The sequence below is a fragment of the Sesamum indicum genome, linkage group LG3 (assembly GCF_026168435.1).
Source record: "Sesamum indicum cultivar Baizhima isolate 11 linkage group LG3, ASM2616843v1, whole genome shotgun sequence".
NCBI lineage: Eukaryota > Viridiplantae > Streptophyta > Magnoliopsida > Lamiales > Pedaliaceae > Sesamum > Sesamum indicum.
Genome location: NC_142659.1, coordinates 26,299,304 through 26,322,118, shown reverse-complemented (window position 1 = coordinate 26,322,118; position 22,815 = coordinate 26,299,304). Strand labels below are relative to the sequence as shown.

The 22,815-nt window shown below is 33.3% G+C and overlaps 2 protein-coding genes across 2 annotated transcripts; both read left to right on the top strand.

The window, feature by feature from the left end:
* Positions 1-10,761: 10,761 nt before the first annotated feature.
* Positions 10,762-13,571, top strand: LOC105158832 (large ribosomal subunit protein eL20y). Its single transcript, XM_011075716.3, has 4 exons — positions 10,762-10,917; positions 10,994-11,109; positions 12,495-12,558; positions 13,038-13,571. The coding sequence occupies exons 1-4, from the start codon at positions 10,903-10,905 to the stop codon at positions 13,377-13,379; spliced, it is 537 nt and encodes a 178-aa protein (XP_011074018.1). The 5' UTR covers positions 10,762-10,902; the 3' UTR covers positions 13,380-13,571.
* Positions 13,572-14,273: 702 nt separating this feature from the next.
* LOC105158831 (potassium transporter 4) lies at positions 14,274-22,497 on the top strand. The gene is made up of 11 exons (XM_011075715.3): positions 14,274-14,561; positions 14,678-14,717; positions 15,232-15,362; positions 16,041-16,281; positions 16,358-16,603; positions 17,036-17,086; positions 17,179-17,439; positions 17,585-17,637; positions 18,170-18,284; positions 18,382-18,636; positions 21,301-22,497. Exons 3-11 carry the CDS (start codon positions 15,240-15,242, stop codon positions 22,380-22,382), a joined length of 2,427 nt encoding a protein of 808 aa, XP_011074017.1. The 5' UTR covers positions 14,274-14,561; positions 14,678-14,717; positions 15,232-15,239; the 3' UTR covers positions 22,383-22,497.
* The last annotated feature ends 318 nt before the right edge of the window (positions 22,498-22,815 follow it).

The following is a 22,815-nucleotide window of genomic DNA, read 5'->3' as shown; positions in this document are numbered from 1 at the left end:
TGTAAAAAAAAATTAAGGGTGAGTAAAATAAATAATCTAGAGGGAATATTAGTTTATAAAAAAATTTAAAAAATTATAAAATATATATAAAATTATAATTTATAATTCAAAAGGGCATTTCGATCAGTTCATCACAAAAATTGAATGAAAATCTAACAAAATTGGCTCGTTGTTAGACGGACGTTAAACCAGGGGGATATTTGTAATTTTTTAAACAGTAATAGGTATTGTAATTATGTCAAATTTCAAAAGATTGACATTTTTGCCAATGCTTCTGGTCCCATCGCCAATCTTGACCACGTACTTGAGGAGCTTTATTGAAACTTTTTGTGTAACTTTCTAAATTTTATTCATGCAATTTAATCCCTTATTCTGAACTTAATCAACTCAAATCTTGTTCGTCGATTAAGTATATATATGTATATATATATATAGGTAAATTATGGATATCTGTTTTGAAATTTATTGTAATTACAAATATTCCATCATTATTTAAAAATTTATAAATAGCTTCCTCAAATAAAAAATAGCTATATGGCCTTTGGACGGTAAGGTGAAAATCAATACTTTACCCTTATTGAATATTTATTTTCAAAAAAAAAATTAAAAAATGAGGATGGGTGGAGTAAATGAGCTATAGAGCATATTAATTCAAAAAAATACTTTAATCTATCAAATATATAAATTATATTTATAATTTAAAAGGGTATTTTGGGTAGTTTGCCACATAAATTGGATAATAAACTAATAAAATAGGTTTGTTGGTAGACGGACATTAAAATTAGGGGAAGTTTTTAAACAATAAGGATGTATTTATAATTATGTCAAATCTTAGGAGATGTGACTGTAATTTATCCTATATAAATAATAGGGTCAATTGCACTTATATTCCATTTGAAAATGCAAAATTAAAATTCCCCCCTCCCCAAGGTATTGAGATTACGTTTGTACCCCCTTCGAAAACTCTCTATTTACATTTGACTCCCACCCATTGGAGTTTAAACGAAAATTGTTGATGTCAACAAAATAAATTACATAAAATTTTCAATTTTGCCCCTCATTTAACATTTCCATATATATTTTTGTACTTATAAAGAGATAGAATACAATATATATAAAGTCAAGTTAACCTTACTGCATTTTTTCCTTATAAATATAAATTATTACTTGAAAATATTAAAAAAAATTAAAAATTTATATAATTTTGTTGCTAACATCAACATTTTCGTCTAATCCCTAATGAAAGGGTTAACTAATAAATTTTTGAGGGATATAAGTGTGATTTTCAAAAAAAGTTTGGGGAAAAATACATTATCATATTTTGAAAGAAAATTGAAGTCAAATTAACCCTAAATAATATGAATATAATAAAGTGTAGGGGATGGGGTGATTACTATGATGTTGCACATACATGCATCCATTCATTGTGGGCATTGAATTCCACCTCAAATTCCACTTTTGGAAATGAATTTTGATGTACGTTTTTCATGTCACATGCCATATCTACTCTCTCATTTTGGAATTATTTCCGTGGAATTAATTTTGACAAAAACTTTTGGACCAACTACCCACATTTTGAGTCCCTTACAAAAAAAACTTGATTCTTGCATTTTCAACCTATGCCTACACAAATTTGAAGGTTACCTCAAAAAGTTCAGATTGTTTTGCAGGACAAAAATGAGGGGGTTTGACAATGATGTCTTTGTCTGGGTTAACACCACGATCATAAATTGTAATTTTAGTCTGGTAAGAAATGAGGGTTGTATTTTTGACTCGATACTTTACGAGATTAATATTTTTGGTCTCATAGGATTCATAATCGTTTCAAATGTGATCCCACGTACTGATTTTATGGGACCAAATCTGTTAGGTTTTGGGACCACACTTGCGACGTTTTTCTTATAGGCTCGTGCAGACTATGATGTTATTAGATTTTATATTTATTGGGTTCGATTGCCAAATATATTCATATATATATATATATATTGCCTTTTAAATGTAATGTCCCTTCTATTCTATTATGGTACCCTCATGAGGGGGTATTTGAATAAAATTTCACAATTGAATAGAATGTGTACTTATAATTACAACTACAACGTCAACTAAAGACGGTCAACTCGGACCCGCCCGGTATGGGACGGATTTTGTAACCTTAAGCGGATCTCGGTGTTTGGACCTAGGCCCGTCTCAATTATATATTATTTTTAATTTTGTATATTTTATATATACTCATATAAAATATTTTTGTACATATATAAAAAAAAATATGTATACTATTATACTTACATATTATACATAAACTTAATACTTTTATAAATTAAAATAATAAGATAAACATTTTAATGTTCATATAAGTAATACATATTCTAAGTTTTTTTAAATATTTAATGCCTAATGCACATATATATTTACAAAAAAAGAATAATCTTTCAATAATTATATTGTCTCATATTTATAAAATTATGGCAGTATTATTTTATAAAAAATATCAATCAGGTTTCTCGTATCTTATTCGATGGGTCTCAAGTTTTCTTGACAGATAAATCTTGAGTTTAGACAGATCGATCGCAAAACCATGCCTAATTTCAATAAACGTATATATTAGTAACTTTAAAAAATAAAAAAAAATATATAATTCGATTTAATTTCAAATGATGGCAATATAGTTTATCATATATATATATATAGAGAGATAGATGTAAGTAAGTGATGATGTAAATGGACGGTGGAGCTTAGCGAACAGCTATATATGATCCTGGGAATAAAATTGGGGAATTGATGAGCCCCTTTGACGTGCAACTTGTCAAAATTTTAATTCCTCGTACGGACAACCCACATCAATCAATTACACTATTATATTTATTATATATATATATATATATATATATGAAATAATTAATAAATATTCATGACGTCCTACAATCCACCAAAAACGAAAAATAATATTGTAAATATTAATATCCATATATAGCTTTCGTCTATCTATATTATATAGTAAGGGAGAATACCTTTTTAATGTCTTTTTTTTTTAGTTTGTTTTTTTAATATGTAATTTATTTATTTATTTTATTTATTAATCTAACTTCCCACTCTTTCACTATTTTTTGTAATTATTATTATAATTTTTTAATTTTAATGCATCTCTTTTGTCATTAATTTTCTTTTATAAATTTAAACATTAACTTATTATATTATATACACTTTATTAAATAATTATTCTGTTGAAAGCATCACCAAAGATGGAATTATTCTTTACATTACAAATGAATAGAATTTAAAAATTAAGATGAACTAAGATGATTAATCGCGATAAAAACAGATCGCTCTCAATAATATCTTGATAAGTTATGCTCGAGTTGCAAAGGGCAACTCTGTGGATCCCCATGCAGCGTTCTCTAATCCAGTTTCAATAGAAAAGGCTAACAATCATGAAGTGTAAGTCTTCAAGGCACTAGAGGTTGTTGCAAAAATAGAAGTTGTGCCGTGGACAAACCACTGCCTTCAAAGCGAAACTTCGGTGCTACCGCGGTGCAGCTAGCGTAAACCGTTCGCTCCTCAAGGTTGACACAGTTATAACCCTCTAACAAGCACACTCATGGTAGAGAGTTTGGACAAATGAACGAACTAAAGTCAGAAAAGAGGAGGAGGACGAGAGAGACCAGAGGAGAGCTCGAGAAACAGTAAAGGAGAGCTCGACAAAATTATGTGCTTTAATGAATTAGAAGTGAGGCTATTTATAGAAGAGCCAGCTCGATTGGTTGAGAAAAAAACGTAACAGGACATTTATCAGCAAGGCAAAAAATCGGCCAAGTGAGAAGGATTTTCCTCAACCTCAATGACTTGGTCTTCTTAAGAGTCCAAAATCGAGAAGAATGAGTAGTGTCAATGTAATTTTTCCAAAAAAGAATATAACCATGCGTGCCCAACTCAAATTGGGACGAGCAGGCATTCGTCTGTGGTAATTGGGACACCAGCTTCAACGACATTGTGGACATGACACCGCAACGAGTAGTTGGGTTTGAACAAGGAATGGCTGCAAGGATCACGACCATATTTCTCCTACCATTGTGCTCTTAAGAGAGTGAGCATGGCTAGGGAATCAGATCTCCTTGATCAATTACCCTTCCAGCCAGTAAAGGAAATTGCTGAAATGGAATCCATTTGGATATCCTCTCTCTCCGCTTGAGTCTCCATATCAGCCACATTACCCTTGGTAGTCTCCCCCCCCATATGCCGAGAGAAACGCAACTTGGGGACCTGTTACCTACACAAATACGCTTACTAGTATAATATTACAAAGATTGCTTGGGAAAAACCACATTGTTAATTAAATTTGTGAAGCCACAAGAAAGTCAACAGTCTCATTTATTTTATTTAATTAAGGTGATAAGCTATCAGATATCAATTGTGACATTTAAATTTTAAATTTTGTATATAAGTTATTAAATTATTCTAATCTCGCTAATACATCACATTAATTGCAGATGTGAATTTTGTGTCGTTTATTATAAGACGGCCAAGTGCCCTACGTCACCAACAAATTAGAAACTCGTACACATTATCAAATTCAAGATCTTCTCTCTATATCTAAACGTCTTTTAAAGACAAAATTATGTGGCTCCAGCCACATCATGTAATGCCTCGTGCCACATAACTCGATTACGTCACATGCTGCATCATTTGACGTTGTTTGTAGGGACATGGTCACGTACTTGCCAAAAACCCTCGTCTAAGGGCTAATAATGTTGGCAACTACGTTTTTAGTGAGAAACTTTTATAGGGCAAAATCATACAACTTTTCAAACATCGTATCGTATAATATAGTATTAAAAAATATTTAAAATACTAAAACTAATCCAATAAGTAATAATAAAAAAATGTTAGACAAGTCATTTAAATCGTCAAGCTTATATTAAGTCAACAATGTATAGGTGGGTCAATTTGTTTGCACATTTTCATGCATAATAATAATTGTGCCCCTTCACCAACTCAAAGCATAGGGCCTTTGCCCTCACAAAGTTGGCTCTAATACCAACACAATCAATCTTTCCAGATTCTCTTGTCAACTCCAAATTAATTGCAACATTTAATATAAGTTTTATCCGAATTTGCAATTTTATTCAATTTTCTATCCATATATTTTTTAATAATAATAATTGTTATATATATTATCACTTTCACTCTGAAAAAAAAATATTAAAATATTATTTTAGAAGTTGTGTATTTTAATGTTCTTTTTTATATCTCAATGCTTTTGTATGATCATACTCCTAGACCTGCGTGGTAAAGTCCCAATAATATTTTAAAAAATAAGAATTATTTTGTTGATTAATTAGTTACTGATGAATTAGATTTAATATAATCATTCATCTTGTCAATTAAATTCTAGGATATATTTATGTTTAATATATTATAAGTTCTAAATGATGAAATTCCTTACTACAATAATAACATTTTCATTTTCATAAATATATCTAATAGTGCGATGTAGAATAAGAGACATATGCATTTTAAAAGTATTAGATTAATAGAGATTCAAAATCGAATATTTGAAGTTCACCGGTCGATCGTAGAAGAGGCCACAAATTTTCACTTATGAAGAGTTATGTAGCGATCTACCTATGCATATGGCCGTCTTTCAAAGTAGAATCTAGCCCCGTCAGTTGCCCTCACTTCTACAGTCGTCACAATTTTGACCATTGTCCGAACATTTCTTTGAATCTTTATATTTTTCAGCCAATTTTGTTTATTTCTTATAATTTTTTCTGTATTTTTCGTCTAGGCCTAATATATTATCATATACTACGAGTATGTTTAGGTATTTTTGATCCGAATTTCATAACCTGTTGAGTATTCGAAAATCAGCCCGTTTTAAAACCCGTACGACTCTTTTCTTCAAAGTGCCCACAAATTCTATTCTACAAATTCATTTAAAAAACAGATTTTCGATCTTTTTTTTCAATATTGAGTATTTCAAGGATAAAAAATGAGTTCGGTCCCATCATAATATATTCAAACAAATCATAAAAAATGAACCTAAATCATAAAAATTAATAAACCATAGCATAATTAAAACAACTATATTACTATAGTTGTAGATTAATTAATTAATTAATGAGTTCAATTTGAAATAAAATTTTCCATCCATTAATGGTCAAAAAGAGAAATTTGAGAGAAGAGAAAGTCAAACTTTTGTCTGCTTTGGTTTATTATTATTATTATTTTGGTCATGGTTCAATCAATATTTCCAACTTATACTCCTCTCCACATACACTGCACACAGAAACCCATTAATTTCTTTGATGCATTGTATCACACAATTAATTAGCCTCTCTCTCTTTTTTGCACATTGCATGCACAATAAAAATTTCCATTTTTTCTAAATTTTTTTTTGCCTGATTTTATTAAGAATATCAAATGCATATCCATTATCGGATTTAAATTTAATAGGAATAATTAAATTTATACTCCTCATTTATAATTTATTTACACAAACCACTCGTATCTTTTGCGTGATTATAAAAATCATTCCTGTTAGTTAAAAATTAGGGATAGTTTGGTAATGTTGTTAACGTTTCTGGGGGTGATGTGCAATTTTTTTAAAATAAGGGTGCTTTATATTAGAGGTGGTAGACGAGTAGAGACAATTAGAGATTTTCCTCTGTTCATTAGCTCGCTAGCTTTTTTTTATTTTTTTATATATTTTTACTTTTATAATTTTTATATATTTTATTTCATATTCAATACTTTATCAATTTTATACTCAAAATTGACCATTATAATTATTAATCAATATCATATTTTTTAATTTTATTTTGGATAATAATAAATTATGATACTTTTATTTATACATTTAATCTTTATACAAAAATAAATTTAATCAACAACTTAGTAAATTATAATATTTTTTATAAAATATTTATTTAATATGACAAATATAAACTTTATGTTATATTTATATATATATATATTTGTATTGTGTTATACTTTTTTTAAAATTAACAAGTAATTCACTGATAATTTTTTTTATCTATTTCTGAGTTTTATATTTATATCAAGATACATACTTGTATTATGCAATCTATTTTATTACTTATAAACTTATGTTGAAATTTAGTGATTTCTATGAATTAATCTAAAAATAATAATAATAATAACAATAATGATGGTTGAATAATTTTAATTGTTTTTGTTATTATTTCATTATATATATATAATGAGATCAAAATGTTTAATCAACAATTATGATATTTTAAAATCTGGGCACCCTATTCATACCAAATTCAAATATATATAAGATTGTGTTCGTTAGATCATATCAGACAGTATGTTTTAAAATCACATAACCTGATTCAACGATACACCGTCTTGAATGATTACTCTTAGTACGGTATCTCGACATCCGTATATCCAATAAGTCTAAAACTTTACCAAATATATTTTTTTGTAAGTTCGATCATATTTAACGGTTTGATCTGAATTTTGATGGCTCGATTAACCCATGTTGTTCAATAATGTAAAATGATAGTTACATCAATATAATACTAATATTTATAAATATATAAATTTATTGCAAATTGTGAACATATATTAATCTCCATTATAAAATACTTTTATGTATTTCAATGCATTATTCCAGATTATGAATATTTTTCTATAATTTTAAATTATGCAATATGAATTTTTTTTGGTATATTTTACTAATTATATTACTACTAAACTAAGTAGTAGTTTATATTTTTATAAAATAATATGCATTATGCAATCTATTTTATTACTTATAAATTTATATAAAAATTTGGTGATTCCCATGATTTATTCTGATAATAATAATAAATTCGCTCAAGCTCGAGCTCACTAAAAAAGGTCGAGCTCGGTTCGGACTCGACTCGTTTACATTTTTAGTTTATATAAATGATGTTGACATTTTTTATGGATGTATGTGTAATTCTTAAAAAGATCGGAATAATTTGTGTAACATAGTGAAGATGTAATTATCACAATTTAAAATGTAGTTTATTAATTAACTACAAATTATTATATTTTTCATAAATCGAATTTCAATAAAAGAACTGACACGAACGTTCAATGAATCCCAATCCAAAAACCCTTGGTCATGAAGTGCCGACTTTACCACTTGAGTAAAAACCCGATTTACGTGAAAAGAGCCGTACACGAAGAAAAAACACGGAAGTTCTAGACTTTTATTTCTTGTTCATGCACTTTACATCTTCAAAAGTTATAATGAATGCATGCATGCCTAAAAGCACCGTCCTTCAAATTTGGCTGTAAAAAGGTGGATTAATTGCATTTTGCTCCCTCTAAAAGTACTAATAAACAAAAAATTTCTTGTTCACAAAATTTCTCCTTTGAACTTTTAAAAAAGAAGCTCATTGTTTCCGACATTTGAGATCATGCTGGCCTTTTTTTAAAAGTTCAGGGACTTATGTTTTATTTTTTTTTTTCGGGTAAATTACATTGATAGCCATTGAGGTTATGTCAAAATACACAAATACTCTTGTCTTTTGTAAAATTGCAGCTACACCCCCTGATGAGTGTTAGTGTAATATTTTATAGGGGTCTTTTGTAAAATTACAGCTATACTTCCTGAAGGGTGTTAGTGTAATATTTTTCAGGGGTGTTTGTGTAAGCTTCGCCTCTGAATAATAACCTCAGGGGGTGTATTTATGATTTTGCAAAAAGCATGAGATGTTTATGTATTTTAATCTAATTTCAGGGAGTATCGATATAATTTACCATTTTTCTTTTGTCTGTTTGTATTTTTACAAGAGGTTCTTTTGTATTTAACCCGTTAAGAGAAGATTTGTGTATCAAATTGGAAAAAATATTGAAGGGAAGGAAAATGTGATCATATGGACGGCAATGACTATACATAGTCTACAATTGACCTTTTCAAATTCAACAATATCCACTGGAAACAGTAACTTTGTGAAGGCATGTTTATTTCATTGTGCAGCAGACACTGCGCCAGGCCACCGGGCCAGGTCAGTACTCATGTAAATTGTGAATAGTTGAGGGGGTTGTTTGCAAACATTTCTACTTTTGTAGTGGAAAAAGGTTCGTGTTCCAGAAAAAAAAGTTTAATACTTGTATGTTATTTTTATCGATAACTTATAAAATTTGGTGCAGAGAAACTTATAACTTTTTTCACATATATGGCTTCACTTAAGTGGTAGGGAACTTAAACTCGGGCCCAAACCCACCCTGCCTGGAACTAGTTTTGAAGCCTTAAATGGGTCTTAGGGTGGATCCGGATTTTAATAGATTCGTCCTGATTTTTGTTTTATATATTCTTATATAAATTATATTTGTATATATATATAAAAATATGTATAATTTATTTATACTTTATATAATACATAAAAACTCAATATTTTATAAATTAAAATAATGATATAAATAATTTATAAACAATTTAATATTTATATAAGTAACACATATTCTAAAATTTTGATATTCGAATGCCTAAAACATGTATATATAAATTTACAACAAAAAAACTTTCAATAATATTATTGTTTCATATTTACAAAGTTATGGTGGTATTATTTTTAAATAGTATATATTTGTTAATTATTTTAAAATATTAATCAGCTCAATTGGCATTTCTAGTAAAATTTAAGTGGAATGGATCTTAAGTCCAACTTCATGAGAGGCGGGTTAAAAGCCGAGTTGGGATAGATTTTGGCCCTTTTGGGTCTTGAAAAATTAATTGGGTTGGGTTTCAATTATAACAAAACCTACTTTGAACCTTTAGCATTGTAATTCTTATGACCTACATGAGTTTATGATTTGTTCTTTCATTTGTTGCTAGAGAGCAAAGATGAACATCAAAGCAAAACCTAATGGTTCAAAGAAAATGGAATACAAATTCTTATAGCCACTACAATGAAATACCAAAACTACAAGTAAACATTGATAGGTAAATAACATAAACAAATGTTTGACATAAAAATTATTTTAGCATTCACGACAATACAAAATAAATGTTCAATCGGCAACAAAATATTAAATATCTATGCAACTGCAAGCTTATAAGTGTGTTGCAATACCCCCAAGAATAAGCCATATATTCAATAGAGATAGAGATGAATCTCCTTGGATTCGATAGGAAAGTTATCCCTTTGTAGCTGGAGTTCCCAAATTTTTGAAAAAATAATGTAAGTCTATGCTGAGGGCTCCAAAATTCTTATTAAGACGATTTTGGTGGTGGGGGGGGGGGGGATGATTTCATGTTTCTCAAGTTGGAGGTTAGCCCTTGGACATGATGCCTACAATCCACCCCCTGCAGTCGCCACGAAACTTATCCTCAAATTTTGGCCTTTAAGTGGGGTGGCAAGATCACCCATTTTTTGGGATTCAGTTTGAGGCCTCCCTTTATGGAATACTCTTTTATCTGCACGCATGCGGTTACTATAGGGATAAATGCGTTTCCAACTGGTCTGCTCTGTTGCCATGTATCCTAATTTTGATGACTAGAGCTTATTCAATTCTAAGGGGTCCCTCGACTAACGTGGCTAAAGGGATCTCATGTGGACGCCACCTGTATTTATTGGATGTGTTATCTGGTTTGGACTTCAATAGAATTAAGAGCCAACTAGTTTTTGCAAGTATCTAATGATAATAAAAGAAAAAAATAAAAGTTAATTTCCAAATGTATAAGAGAATTAATTTAAAATTAAATAGAGAGAGGAATAATTAGGTTTAATATAAAGAATATGTCTACTTAGAAAATAAAATTAGCCCAATATCAAATAAAAAAGCTCTTGGGCCCAACACCCACTAAAGGCCCATTCATAGTACTAGGTTTCCTAATTACAAAACCCTAATTTCTGCCGTGTTTCGCATTCTCCACCGGGAGACAGGCCAGAATCAATCAAAATGGCGATCTACAGGGTATGCATTTCGTGCTTTTGTGTTATTAATTTTTTGAAGGTCCAATGTGGTTGATTTTTCATTATTGTACGTTCAGTTCCGTCAGTACCAGGTGGTGGGGAGAGCTCTGCCGACGGAGACGGAGGAGCATCCTAAGATCTACCGCATGAAGCTTTGGGCTACCAATGAGGTTCGCGCCAAGTCCAAATTCTGGTATTATTATTTCCTTCTTTCCCCTTCTTTCGAACTCTGCCTTTTTGCTATTCAGGGATCCATTTCGATATGGCCTCTGATAGAGTGTGTAAGATCTTAAATACCTAAACTAAGCTTGTAAATGCTGATGTCAACTTATAGCTTGTTCGTGATTGGACTTCATTATGTCCCTCCGGAAATTATATTTGTGTGTACAATATTGTGATTTCACTGATTATAAGTTTGTACTAGTCGGACTATTATCGAATAGGTTGCTTAAGACTTAGGACCAACTTGATTGCACTTCTGACAAGCCGAATAGTCCAGTCCTAGAGCAGATCAGAATGTTTATGACTTGATAATTTAAATGATGCTAATCCCCCCTGACATTTTTCTTCTAAGAAATTTATACAGCTGATTATTGACTGGCTTGAAATAATGGAAACAATAAAAGTTTGCTTGTCAGCTTCGACCTCTGCGATTAAATTATTTCTAATCAAGTCAACCTAATAGAACGGAAACTCGGAGGCTCTAATTTTCTTCTATTAACAAACATTTTGCCTATAAAGTTTGGGTGCAAGATGATGTGTCTGCATTACAGAAAAGTGGACATAGTATTATAGCATTTCCTATTACATGTGTAAACATATTTGTGATCTATAAATATGTGGTCCTGTATCAATCCCATGTTCATTATAAGAGCTCCCAGTTTATTTCTCTGTCGCTCGAACCTGGTATGGGTATGAGATATCGGTTGACATCTATACTATGAATGTAAAAGTGTGCAACTTTTTCGACACGGAAATTGCATCAACAGGATCATTGACTGTTGATGTGCCAAGGAGCACTTTATTCATAATAGCAGTGCACTAATGTCACAATGCATCTTTGATGATTTATGTCAATTGACGCAAGAAGTCAGTCAAGTGTTTTGTTTTCAAAATGCAGTTCAAATTATACCCAAAAATTGATGTGAGTGCAGACGTCATATAGTTTCAGCAGAGGATTAGCAATTTTGAGTTTTATCGGGCATGCAAGTATCATTTTTGTTTAGGTTTGAAAATTGCAATTTTCTTTCCACCAGAAGGTTTCTTTGACATAGTAATCTCGAAAGAGGATCAAGTTTAGTGACACTTGTGTATAATTATCCTTAGGGAATTTTATGAGTTCCATGTTCCTTTTCCCATACCTATAGGGCTAATGGAAAAACATGGGGATTCTTGAGATTATGTTACTCTGCAACTATAAAAGAATGGATAGAGTATTTGGAAAAAGACAATTTATGGTTTTTAAATTTTCCTCCATCATACAAAATTGCCTATCCTTGTGTAATGTTGAAATATGGGGCTCAACTGAATATTTGATTGACAATATAATGGTATTTTGGTTTACTTCAATTTATAAAGGTATTTCTTGAGGAAGCTTAAGAAGGTGAAGAAGAGTAACGGTCAGATTCTTGCCATCAATGAGGTACGAGGTCTTGAACATTATTTAGAACTTTTGCCATCTACCTTGAAGACGTGATACTTTACCAATGTTTGTTCTGCTGGATGAATATATAAAAGCATATGATCTTATTGCACTATGATATTCATATTTTGGGCCAACTGGCGTAAAAACATATGGCGATAAACTTTTGTGGTTGTAGTTGCTGCACAGACTAAAGATACAGTCACAAAATTGCCGATGTCCATTTGTTGTGTTGATGGATATCGGTTCGACATAGTATATTATCAATTTTTGCTTGTTCTCTCCCTCTTCATCATCCTCATCCTCTTGAAACTGAGAAAATATTTGTTGTTTTCTTTGTTCTGGATTCTGCGTTTCTTCTATCTTCCGAATATTTGTGGCTACTTCTGCCAATGACCATGGGAACGATGCTTCACTCTGCATTTAGGTTGTTGCAATTTGAGATGGTCAGGATCCATATATTTTCTATTGTTTGACAGATCTTTGAGAAGAACCCAACCACAATTAAGAATTATGGGATCTGGCTGCGATACCAAAGTAGAACTGGTTATCACAACATGTACAAGGAGTATCGAGATACAACCCTGAATGGTGCTGTTGAGCAGATGTACACTGAGATGGCGTCTCGCCACAGGGTTCGTCATCATTGCATCCAAATCATCAAGACAGCCACTATTCCAGCTAAGCTTTGCAAGAGGGAGAGCACCAAGCAATTTCATGACTCAAAGATCAAGTTCCCATTGGTGTTCAGGAAGGTCAGGCCACCAACCAGGAAGCTCAAAACCACTTACAAAGCATCCAGGCCCAACTTGTTTATGTAAATTTGCATCTTTCAAGCTGAGTCATTATTTTTCTACTCTTTGAGGGGTTAAATATTATTGGGATCTTTATCATTTGTAGAATTTTAACGCTATTTTTGAGGGGCTCTAGCTGATTTTGAGCAGCAGCATAGATTGTTGGTTACTTCATGGACGCCAAGGTCCATGATTTATATTTGAATTTTGTTCTGATCATTACTGGAGATTCATTTTCTTGTTTTACAGCCAATCTTTTTGTTACCATAACTAAATTCTTAGTGCCATTTTATTCCCAAAATAAGCACTTTATTGTATTAACCTGATTAAAAAATGATAGTTTTTGGTTCGATCCAGTCAAAACATACATTTGGGCAAAAATATTGTTAATAATGAATGATTATCACATATCTTTTATTCCAAACTATGCATCAACATTTGAACTGTATATTTGCTGCTCTGTAAGTTTTTATCACTCTTTTGGTTCCTCCAACCAAAATTTTAATTTGACTCTGAAGTTTTTCATGAGAGATGAGAATTGGCAAGTACAAGGAGAGTTCCAAAAGGAGTCAGGAAAAACTCAAATTTTGGTTCATCTCCCTTTAAACTGCCATTATTATGGAAATTAGAGATATACTAGTTTTGGTGTTCAGATCGATAAATCAAAACTTTCGATTAATAAAAAATTTGGCACCTTAAATTGGCGTATCAAAATTTGAACCAAACAAGGCGGTTTGGTTCGATTATAATCAGACTTTTTTGGTTATTAATCGAATATTATAATTGGAGATAATTTGTTTTATTTTTTAAAATACGAAGTTAATTTGCTAATTTCATCAGCTAAATTGTATTTAATCAAAAAAAAAAAAAAGAAAAGAATAAAATCTAAGTAGAAAATGAACCCGCGAAATCAAACATGAGGAGAGTTTCACCGAGAAAAGAAAACACGCGAGTCTCTCTCATCCAATCACTCTCTTCTTTCTTCCAAACATATGAAGATCACTGGAAGAATAATTGATTTGACCACAAAAAATCTTCCTCTTTTATTGCATTTTCTTTTGACATCATTAGACTGTCTGAGGAATTTTTGTTGAACTGCGTATCATTTTTCTGTCCCTTTCTACGGTCCCAGTTTCTTGGAATTGAAAGAGGTCACATCACATTTCCCGTATCTGGGTTCTCTTCATTTTTTCAAGGGAGCATTCCCAGGTTTCTTTGTCAATTACTTTCCGATTTCATGTTGTTGTGGACGTATTGTTTACGACCATGTGCATGGAGTTACGTTGTATTGATTCGGGTTCATTTCTGTTGGTGTTTTTGAACAGAGAATCAGGTCTTCGAGTTTCTCCTGGGTTGCTATCTCTGGTAAGTGCAACTACATTTCTATCTTTCTTGGATTGAGATATCCGTAATTTGAGAATGGGTTTGCTGTTTACGATTTTTTGTTTCGGTTTCGGTTTTTGGGAGGTGAAATGGTAATCCTGTTCTACTGCTGCAAGCTTTTTTGATCATTTGGAATGTAATTGTCGCTAAAGTTGAGAACAATTTCACTAGTGATTGAAAATGGTGTTTGTTTTTCTTTTTTAGATGTTTAGAGCCATTAATGTACATTCATGTTTCCCTTTGCTGCGGAGCGTTGGGTGTAATGGTGTGATTAGTGACTAGGAAACTATGAGATGTTAATTTATAATCCAGAAGCCTAATTCTTGCTGTGAAGTAGTTAACCTATTCTAGGAACCCTAAATAGTTCAAAAGGAGCTCCTTGCGTACATTCTTTTCATAGGGATTGTGGGAAATCCTTGATCAGCTAAATTGAGCAGTACTTTTCCAGATTTTCTTTTGGGGCTTCTAAGAAAAATTACCCAACTTTTTTTCACAGGCAAATACATGAATATAATTACCGTTGATCATGGTGAAGAAAAGAAAGACTTCCTTCCTTCAGCAGATGCGCGCCATGGGCAAGATGAACATGCCGGGTTCGCTAGGTTAAAAAACAAGTTCATCTCAGAGGTACAGATTTCAGTTCAGTTTCATATTTCAGCAGAAACTAGCTCCAATGACATGTTTAGCTGCAAGAAAGCATCAGGTGTAACAAATTTAGCATGCAAACCACGTGTGGCACTAATACCAATTTATATAGGCTGAAATAATGTTGCTTAATCTTAAGGTTCCTGATTTTCTGTCTGGTATTATCTTGAGGTGCACATATTGTTGTTTGTGCCAGTGACTTATAAACTTTGTTAGGATTTAATGTCAACAAGCAAATCTTCTTCATTGAAGGAGACATATCTAATACATACCAAGTGTACACTTAACCTGTTACCTTGATGATGTCCTCGTACAATTTTCTGGACATCTTTTACTAGTGATGATACATAATCATCCAACCACAATCATGGTCATCTATTATTTACTGACCTCAAGGGTTTTGTTCTACATTGCTAGAAAATAAAAAGAAAAAGACAAAAACAAAGAAAAGCAAAAGAAAAAGGAAAGCAAAGTTTATCTTTTGATCTCGTGCTTTTCAAGTTTTATTTGTCCATCTGGCCAGAAATGCTGCTAATTTGAATGAGCTGTGAGTACAAGTATCCTCCCTAGTGACATTATGTACACTGAAAAAGAGAATCTGAATGACAGATGAATAGATGATAACAGACATGTATGAAATGTGTATTTTTTGGTTTGCAGTCTTTCCTGGCCAACCTTCCTAGCTCACTAGTTCTAGCATACCAAAGCTTTGGCGTGGTATATGGAGATCTGAGCACTTCACCACTTTATGTTTACAGCAGTACATTTAATGGGAAGTTGGAGAATCATCAGAATGCTGATGCAGTATTGGGGGTGTTTTCATTAATCTTTTGGACCTTAACACTGATTCCATTGCTCAAATATGTATTTATCATCCTGAGTGCCGATGATAATGGGGAAGGTACGCTGTAGAGGCTCTATGAGAAGATTATGATCAAACTTTTCTATCAGTGTCACCAACTATTCTATCATCTCAGGTGGGACAATTGCTCTTTACTCCTTGCTTTGTAGACATGTAAAAATCAGTTTACTTCCTAATCAACAATCAGCTGATGAGGAACTTTCGTCCTACAAATATGGTCCCTTGCGGCAGTCTTCATTATCTTTAGCATTGAGGAGATATCTTGAAAAACACAAAAAGTCACGGACAGCATTGTTGCTTGTAGTATTACTTGGGGCTGGCATGGTAATAGGTGATGGTGCAATTTCCCCTGCTATGTCAGGTAATGTTGAAATGGGCCTTCATTTATTAATGACTCTGCTTCATGGTGGTGAATCTGGTGATACCTCATTTACCAACTTTAAGACATGTTATGTTTTTCCAAATTTCATCCCACCTATGAGCTACTTTTCACTTCATTAAACTGGTATTTGCCATTTTTCACTTTATTCACATTTTTTCTTGGAGTTATTAGGGGTTTTTACTTATCCTGCATAAGTGAAGAAATGTATCATGAAACGTCACAAAAACGGTTCCTATTCCGGTTTGATTGTGTAATGCCCAATGTACAGCCCAAGATCTAAATAAGTTATTTCTGCGACCCTGTTTTTGGTTTGGTACTTGGGTAGCATTTGTTAGACCTTACACTGAGCCTTTGTAGAACAACTTATTTCAACTAGTGCCAGGTAATCATTTTAGATTTTTTAAATTGCAGTACTATCATCAATATCTGGGCTTACTTCTGCTGACACTAGATTGGCCAACGGTACATCTCCTGAATATTTTGTTTCTTTTCTTTTGACTACTTCAAGTATGTTACTTTCAGAGCCTGATCATGGGACAATCTTCTACCTGTAGGTGCAATAATGTCCCTTGCTTGCATCATATTGGTTGCCCTTTTTGCTTTGCAGCACTTTGGCACCAAAAGGGTTGGTTTCCTGTTTGCGCCAGTAGTTGTCCTCTGGTTGTTAACAATTTTTGCAGTGGGAGTGTATAATACAATATACTGGAACCCAGAAGTTATATTTGCTGTTTCTCCACATTATATTGTCAAATTCTTTCGTCAAACTGGTCGTGATGGATGGATTTCTCTCGGAGGGGTCCTTCTATGCATAACAGGTAAAAGTGAGTCTGATTGAGAGTTGTGTTTTCATCTTCATTTATGTGATTTGACCTGCAACCCCCCTTTTCTATTATTTGCTCTTAGTGGTGATGATGAATTGCTTGACTTTTGATTATAGTCGCTATGTTTGTGCATCATTAGGTACCGAGGCAATGTTCGCAGATCTTGGTCATTTCACTGCATGTTCAATTAGGGTAAGTCCATTTCTTTGTAGTTGTAGTTGAGTTCAATTTTTTTCCGCTCTTTGAAACTTGGACATCGATTAGTTGAAAGTGGCTATATCATTAGGTTGCAGTCTGACAATGAGATGCTATACTTGTAGTTTGAGGGTAGGTTTACGTGCCTTTTTATATTTTCTACAGCTGGGTCTTGAATTCTGAAATTTCATCCGATTGGAAGTGACAAACAAATACTAGTTGAAATTTTTTCATGTGTGAGGTAGACGAGAATCTAGTGTGTATACAGTTAGCAATCAGTTGTATAAATTGCTATATCGATCAGTGTCGGTAAACAACCCTTAGTATCATTTTGGTTTACCAATTTATATTGTATCAGCTCCCTGTTGCTATGTTGCTATTTCTGCCAGTGTTGGTAAGTAAACCATAGTTCCATGGTTTTGGGTTTATCAGCCGATATTGTTTTAACAGCCTTTCAGCTTCTTTCTAATCGACTTTGTTCTTTCTTCTTCTTTTTCTTTTTATTGGTGGGCGGTTTGGTATTCTGCAGATTGCATTTGTATTCATTGTATATCCTTGCTTAGTGGTGCAATATATGGGCCAAGCTGCTTATCTGTCAAAAAATATTTCTGCTATTCCAGTTGGCTTCTATGCTTCAATTCCTGGTTAGTTTTGCTTCCATTCAATTTGAGGTTTTTGTCCAAGTTATATTTCTCTGCCAACTTCGTCCTTCTGTGATAATGATATTGGCTTGTCTTGCAGATGCTGTAATTTGGCCTGTCTTCATTATTGCAACCCTTGCAGCTATAGTTGCCAGTCAGGCTATAATTTCAGCCACATTCTCTATTGTTAAGCAATGTCAAGGACTTGGTTGCTTCCCCCGAGTGAAGATTGTCCACACCTCAAAACAAATCCATGGGCGGGTCTATATACCAGAGATTAACTGGATGCTCATGATTCTTACTCTTGCTGTCGCTGTTGGCTTCCACGACACTAATAAGATAGGCAATGCTTATGGTAAGACAATGAATATGAAAAAGGTTGCATCTCAGCCTTTCCTTTCTGTTTTATTATGACAGGAAAGTATGTTAGTTAATGATCGTCTTGAAAACTATATGTCTTCCATGCACCATCTATTGTCTTCCCATAATAACAATCGTAGATATAGAGGATCTCTTACATCAGTATGGTTGAAAGATAATGGATGCAGTAGTATCTGGGACAAGATGCAATATTGTTGAATCTCAGGCCATAATGCACTGCGCAAAACAGAGAACTGTGCTTCCTGATAAGTGAAACAAATGTTCTCTTTTTGTTTTTGAGTATCCATCAAGTCACAGTATGCCCCATAATTGTGATATATCGAAGTCATATCTTTATGATCCTCCATTTTTCAATAGACGATGAGTGTAGACTGAAGTTTTGAGCTCCATGCTGCCTTACTTCCTCTTTGCCTACATATTCTCTCCCTTGAAGGTCCAAAGGAAATCAAGAGGAAAAACAAAATTTGTTATTTTCTGAAGTTCTGCTTACTCACATGTCTTTTCTGTATACTCTTATCAATTTTTCTGGTCCCTGTGTTCTACATTTAACCTCAAATTAATGTTCTCTCTGAAATTTTGGTAGTTGACCAAGTTTAAATGGCATATTGATTTTATTCATGTGGAGCTTATCAGTATTATTAATGGCCTGCCATGGCGTGCCATATTCAAGCCCCAGCCCCGTTGGACTGGGGCTTGAAATGCTGGGCTTTGCCCAGTGTGAATAAAGGCTGGGCTTTTTAGCCCAGCCTTTGATTCAGCTATTTTTTTTTTAAAAAAAAGGAAATCAATTAGAATTTCTTGCAAAAACGATTGGAATTAGGGCTTTAGTCCTTACGTTGCAAAGAAAGAAGAAAACACAGAGAAAAGCTACATCATCCTGATTGATGGACATTTTATATTTGTGTTTGTTTTATAATGATTATGTAGGATTTGTTTAATAATGTTGCATGTTTTGAACTCTTTTGTTTTTCCTAAAACTTATTATTTTGCAACTTTCTTTTATGGTGTGATGATTAAAATAATTTCTAGTGTTTATATTTAATTATTTGTGCATTATTGATGTGAATATATATTGATGTATGAAAATATAATTTATTACTGTATATGTACGCCGTGCTTTAAAAATGCGCACGCTGCGCTGTGGTTACATGGTGCGCCGTGCTCTATTAACAACTATGGAGCTTTTTGACTACTCTTTCTGGAAAACCGACACAAATTGCCGCATGTCATAATTACAGAGATGTATTAACACAGAGATTCCAAAGGCAAATACATGAGTTGTAGGTTGAAAATGAAAAAGATTGGTAGACAGGCTAACTAAACATGCGATTGTGTTTGAAGATATCCTAGACATCTTTGAGGCTGGAGGTTTATTAGGGCGCAGAGTGGACAATGGACATGAACACAAAGATAAATAGAAAAAAATTAAAAGGACTTTATCAGGAACCAGCACCAATACACAATTAATTGCACAACTACGAACAGTTTTGTAGGCCTTAATATATGCCATCCCAGTGCCCAACTCTAGATAAGATGCTGCGGATGCTCAAATCTAACTAGCATCTAAAATCATCACATGCAACGACTAGGAATTAATTCATTATCTTGTTTTGAGGATGAAAAAGTAAAGGAAAATTTCAGTTTGTTAGCAAACTTGCATATTGTTTCGACTACAAAGAACATTATGAATTTGATTGTATCATGTTGTGCTGAAGGAGTCCTGATATTGTGACCTGTTAATGTGTCTGCTAAGTATATAAGAAGCTGCTGGATATCTGGTTTCAGGTTAGTGTGGTGTGATTAAAAAAATTAAGATGCAAACTGTCCACAACTGCAGTTACTAAATTCTGTGGGTAAAGTGCTCCTTTAGTGCCTGTTGTGGAAACTGACTATTGTACTCATAGAAGTCACCTTTAAAATTTTGGTTGTGCTTTATATGTCTGTCCTTGACAAGAATGTCAGGGATTGTGATGGTAGGATATGTGAGATGCTTGGTACCATTTCTGGAAGTGAAAATATGACCTTTTCATGGAGCTAAAGAATCCTCAAGCGCTGGTTTCTTAAAGCTTACTGGGAATTCATTTAGCTTACTAGTGGTTATGCAGTCCTTGGGCAATCTCAACCTAGTGGGCTTCGGATTTAACTCACTTGACATGATTTATTTAATACGTAGATTAGAAAGTATAGGCAGAGAAAAGTATCTTAATTCTCAATCGTAGGATAAGAGAAAACGGTGATCGATATAGGCAGACAATAGTTATTTCATAACTCAACTGAAAGGCCAAGATTTTAAAATTTGCAGCCTTCTAGTTGCTGGCGTGTTGGAGAAAATGTAACTGTTCTAGAGGGGGGCCTCTTATAATATCTTACGGGAGTTGATCGTGGATCTTCTATCAACATTGGTTAAGCAATTTAACGTAAAATTAATATCAAGTAGTTTTAGATGAGTAGCATATATGTAATTTATCAACAGAAAAAGCTAAATGTTGAGGCATTTTATTTTCTGTTTCACCTTTTGCCTTTGTCCTTTTGGTTTAGAGTGTTCATCTATTTCAATAATTCTTTTTGGAATGATGCAACTGCTTAGACCAATTTTTCCTAATCAATGTCTTAAATTGTTTTGTTTCTGTTTTGCCAGGCCTAGCTGTCCTGTCCGTGATGTTGATTACGACTTTTCTCATGGCACTAGTGATGGTCTTTGTGTGGCAAAGGAGTGTAGCACTTGCTGTTGTTTTCTTCCTTTTCTCTTGGTTTATTGAAGGTGCTTACCTTTCAGCTGCATACATAAAAGTTCCTCAGGGAGGATGGGTCCCTCTTGCACTCTCTTTGATCTTTATGTTGATCATGTTTGTGTGGCACTATGGAACTTGCAAGAAATACAACTTTGATTTGCACAACAAGGTGCCTTTGAAATGGATACTTGGTCTAGGCCCCAGCCTTGGCATTGTTCGTGTTCCCGGGATAGGCCTCATATACTCAGAGCTGGCAACAGGAGTTCCACCAATCTTCTCGCATTTTGTGACGAATCTCCCCGCCTTTCATAATGTTTTGGTATTTGTTTGCGTGAAATCTGTTCCGGTGCCCCACGTCTCACCAGCTGAACGTTTCCTCATTGGCCGCATCTGCCCTCGACCTTATCGGATGTATCGATGCATTGCCAGATATGGATACAAGGACTTACATGGAGATGATGAGAATTTTGAGAACCTGCTGATTAAAAGTATAGCTGAGTTTATTCAAATGGAAGCGGTCGGGCTGGTCACGAGCCCAGAAATGGCTTATGATGGGCGGATGGCAGTCATAAGCTCCAAAACTGTTCAGTCCACCACGAGTCTGACCGTAACCGAAGGTGACGAAGATGGAGCAAGCCCTCCCATTCCAACCAGCAAATCTTCCACTCTACACAGTTTAAGAATGTCATACGAAGAAGAGAACCCACATCTGAGGCGGCGTCAACTGAGGTTTCAAATACCTCAATGTCCCACGATGGATCCAGCTGTAGCCGAAGAACTTTCAGACTTAATTCAGGCAAAAGAAGCAGGTGTTGCTTATATAATGGGGCACTCTTATGTTAAGGCTAGGAGGTCATCCTCATTTCTAAAGAAGCTCATCATCGATTTTGGTTACTCGTTTCTGCGCAAGAATTGCAGGGCTTCTGCTGTAGGCCTTCACATTCCTCAGATTAGCCTTATTGAAGTGGGGATGGTATACTACGTCTAGAAACTTTGTGGGAAACTCTCTTCTTCTGAGTTACTGGGATAAATTTCCAGTAGGATACCATATTACTTGAGTCAAAAAAACTCATCTTTCCCCTTTTCCCCCTTTTCTCTAAAAATGTTACAGGTCAAATGCACTCGTGTCTATACTCCCCCCCCCCCCCCCCCAAAAAAAAAAAAAAAAGAAAAAAAAAGTATATATTACTTTTATATAGAACGTCATAAGAATTCAATAAATTATTAATATTTTATCTTTACCATAGAAGATTATAAAAGTAATAACTAAAAAGTAGAGAAATTTGTTAGCTAATTGAAATGCTTTTGGTTGTAATACTAATATACTTTTTATAATATCTGCACACTGAAAAAATATACTTCTTTTAATTTCTCAATATTACATTTTTTTTTGTTGGTGTTCATGTTTAAACCATGTTATG

Bases quoted from the DNA above. Each gene is read 5' to 3' on its own strand.
- LOC105158832 (XM_011075716.3), top strand. The intron at 11,110-12,494 runs GTATTATTATTT...CAATTTATAAAG, and splicing joins CGCGCCAAGTCCAAATTCTG to GTATTTCTTGAGGAAGCTTA. The intron at 12,559-13,037 runs GTACGAGGTCTT...ATTGTTTGACAG, and splicing joins AGATTCTTGCCATCAATGAG to ATCTTTGAGAAGAACCCAAC.
- LOC105158831 (XM_011075715.3), top strand. From the start codon at position 15,240: ATGAATATAATTACCGTTGATCATGGTGAAGAAAAGAAAGACTTCCTT. The intron at 17,638-18,169 runs GTAAGTCCATTT...GGTATTCTGCAG, and splicing joins TCACTGCATGTTCAATTAGG to ATTGCATTTGTATTCATTGT. The intron at 18,285-18,381 runs GTTAGTTTTGCT...CTTGTCTTGCAG, and splicing joins CTTCTATGCTTCAATTCCTG to ATGCTGTAATTTGGCCTGTC.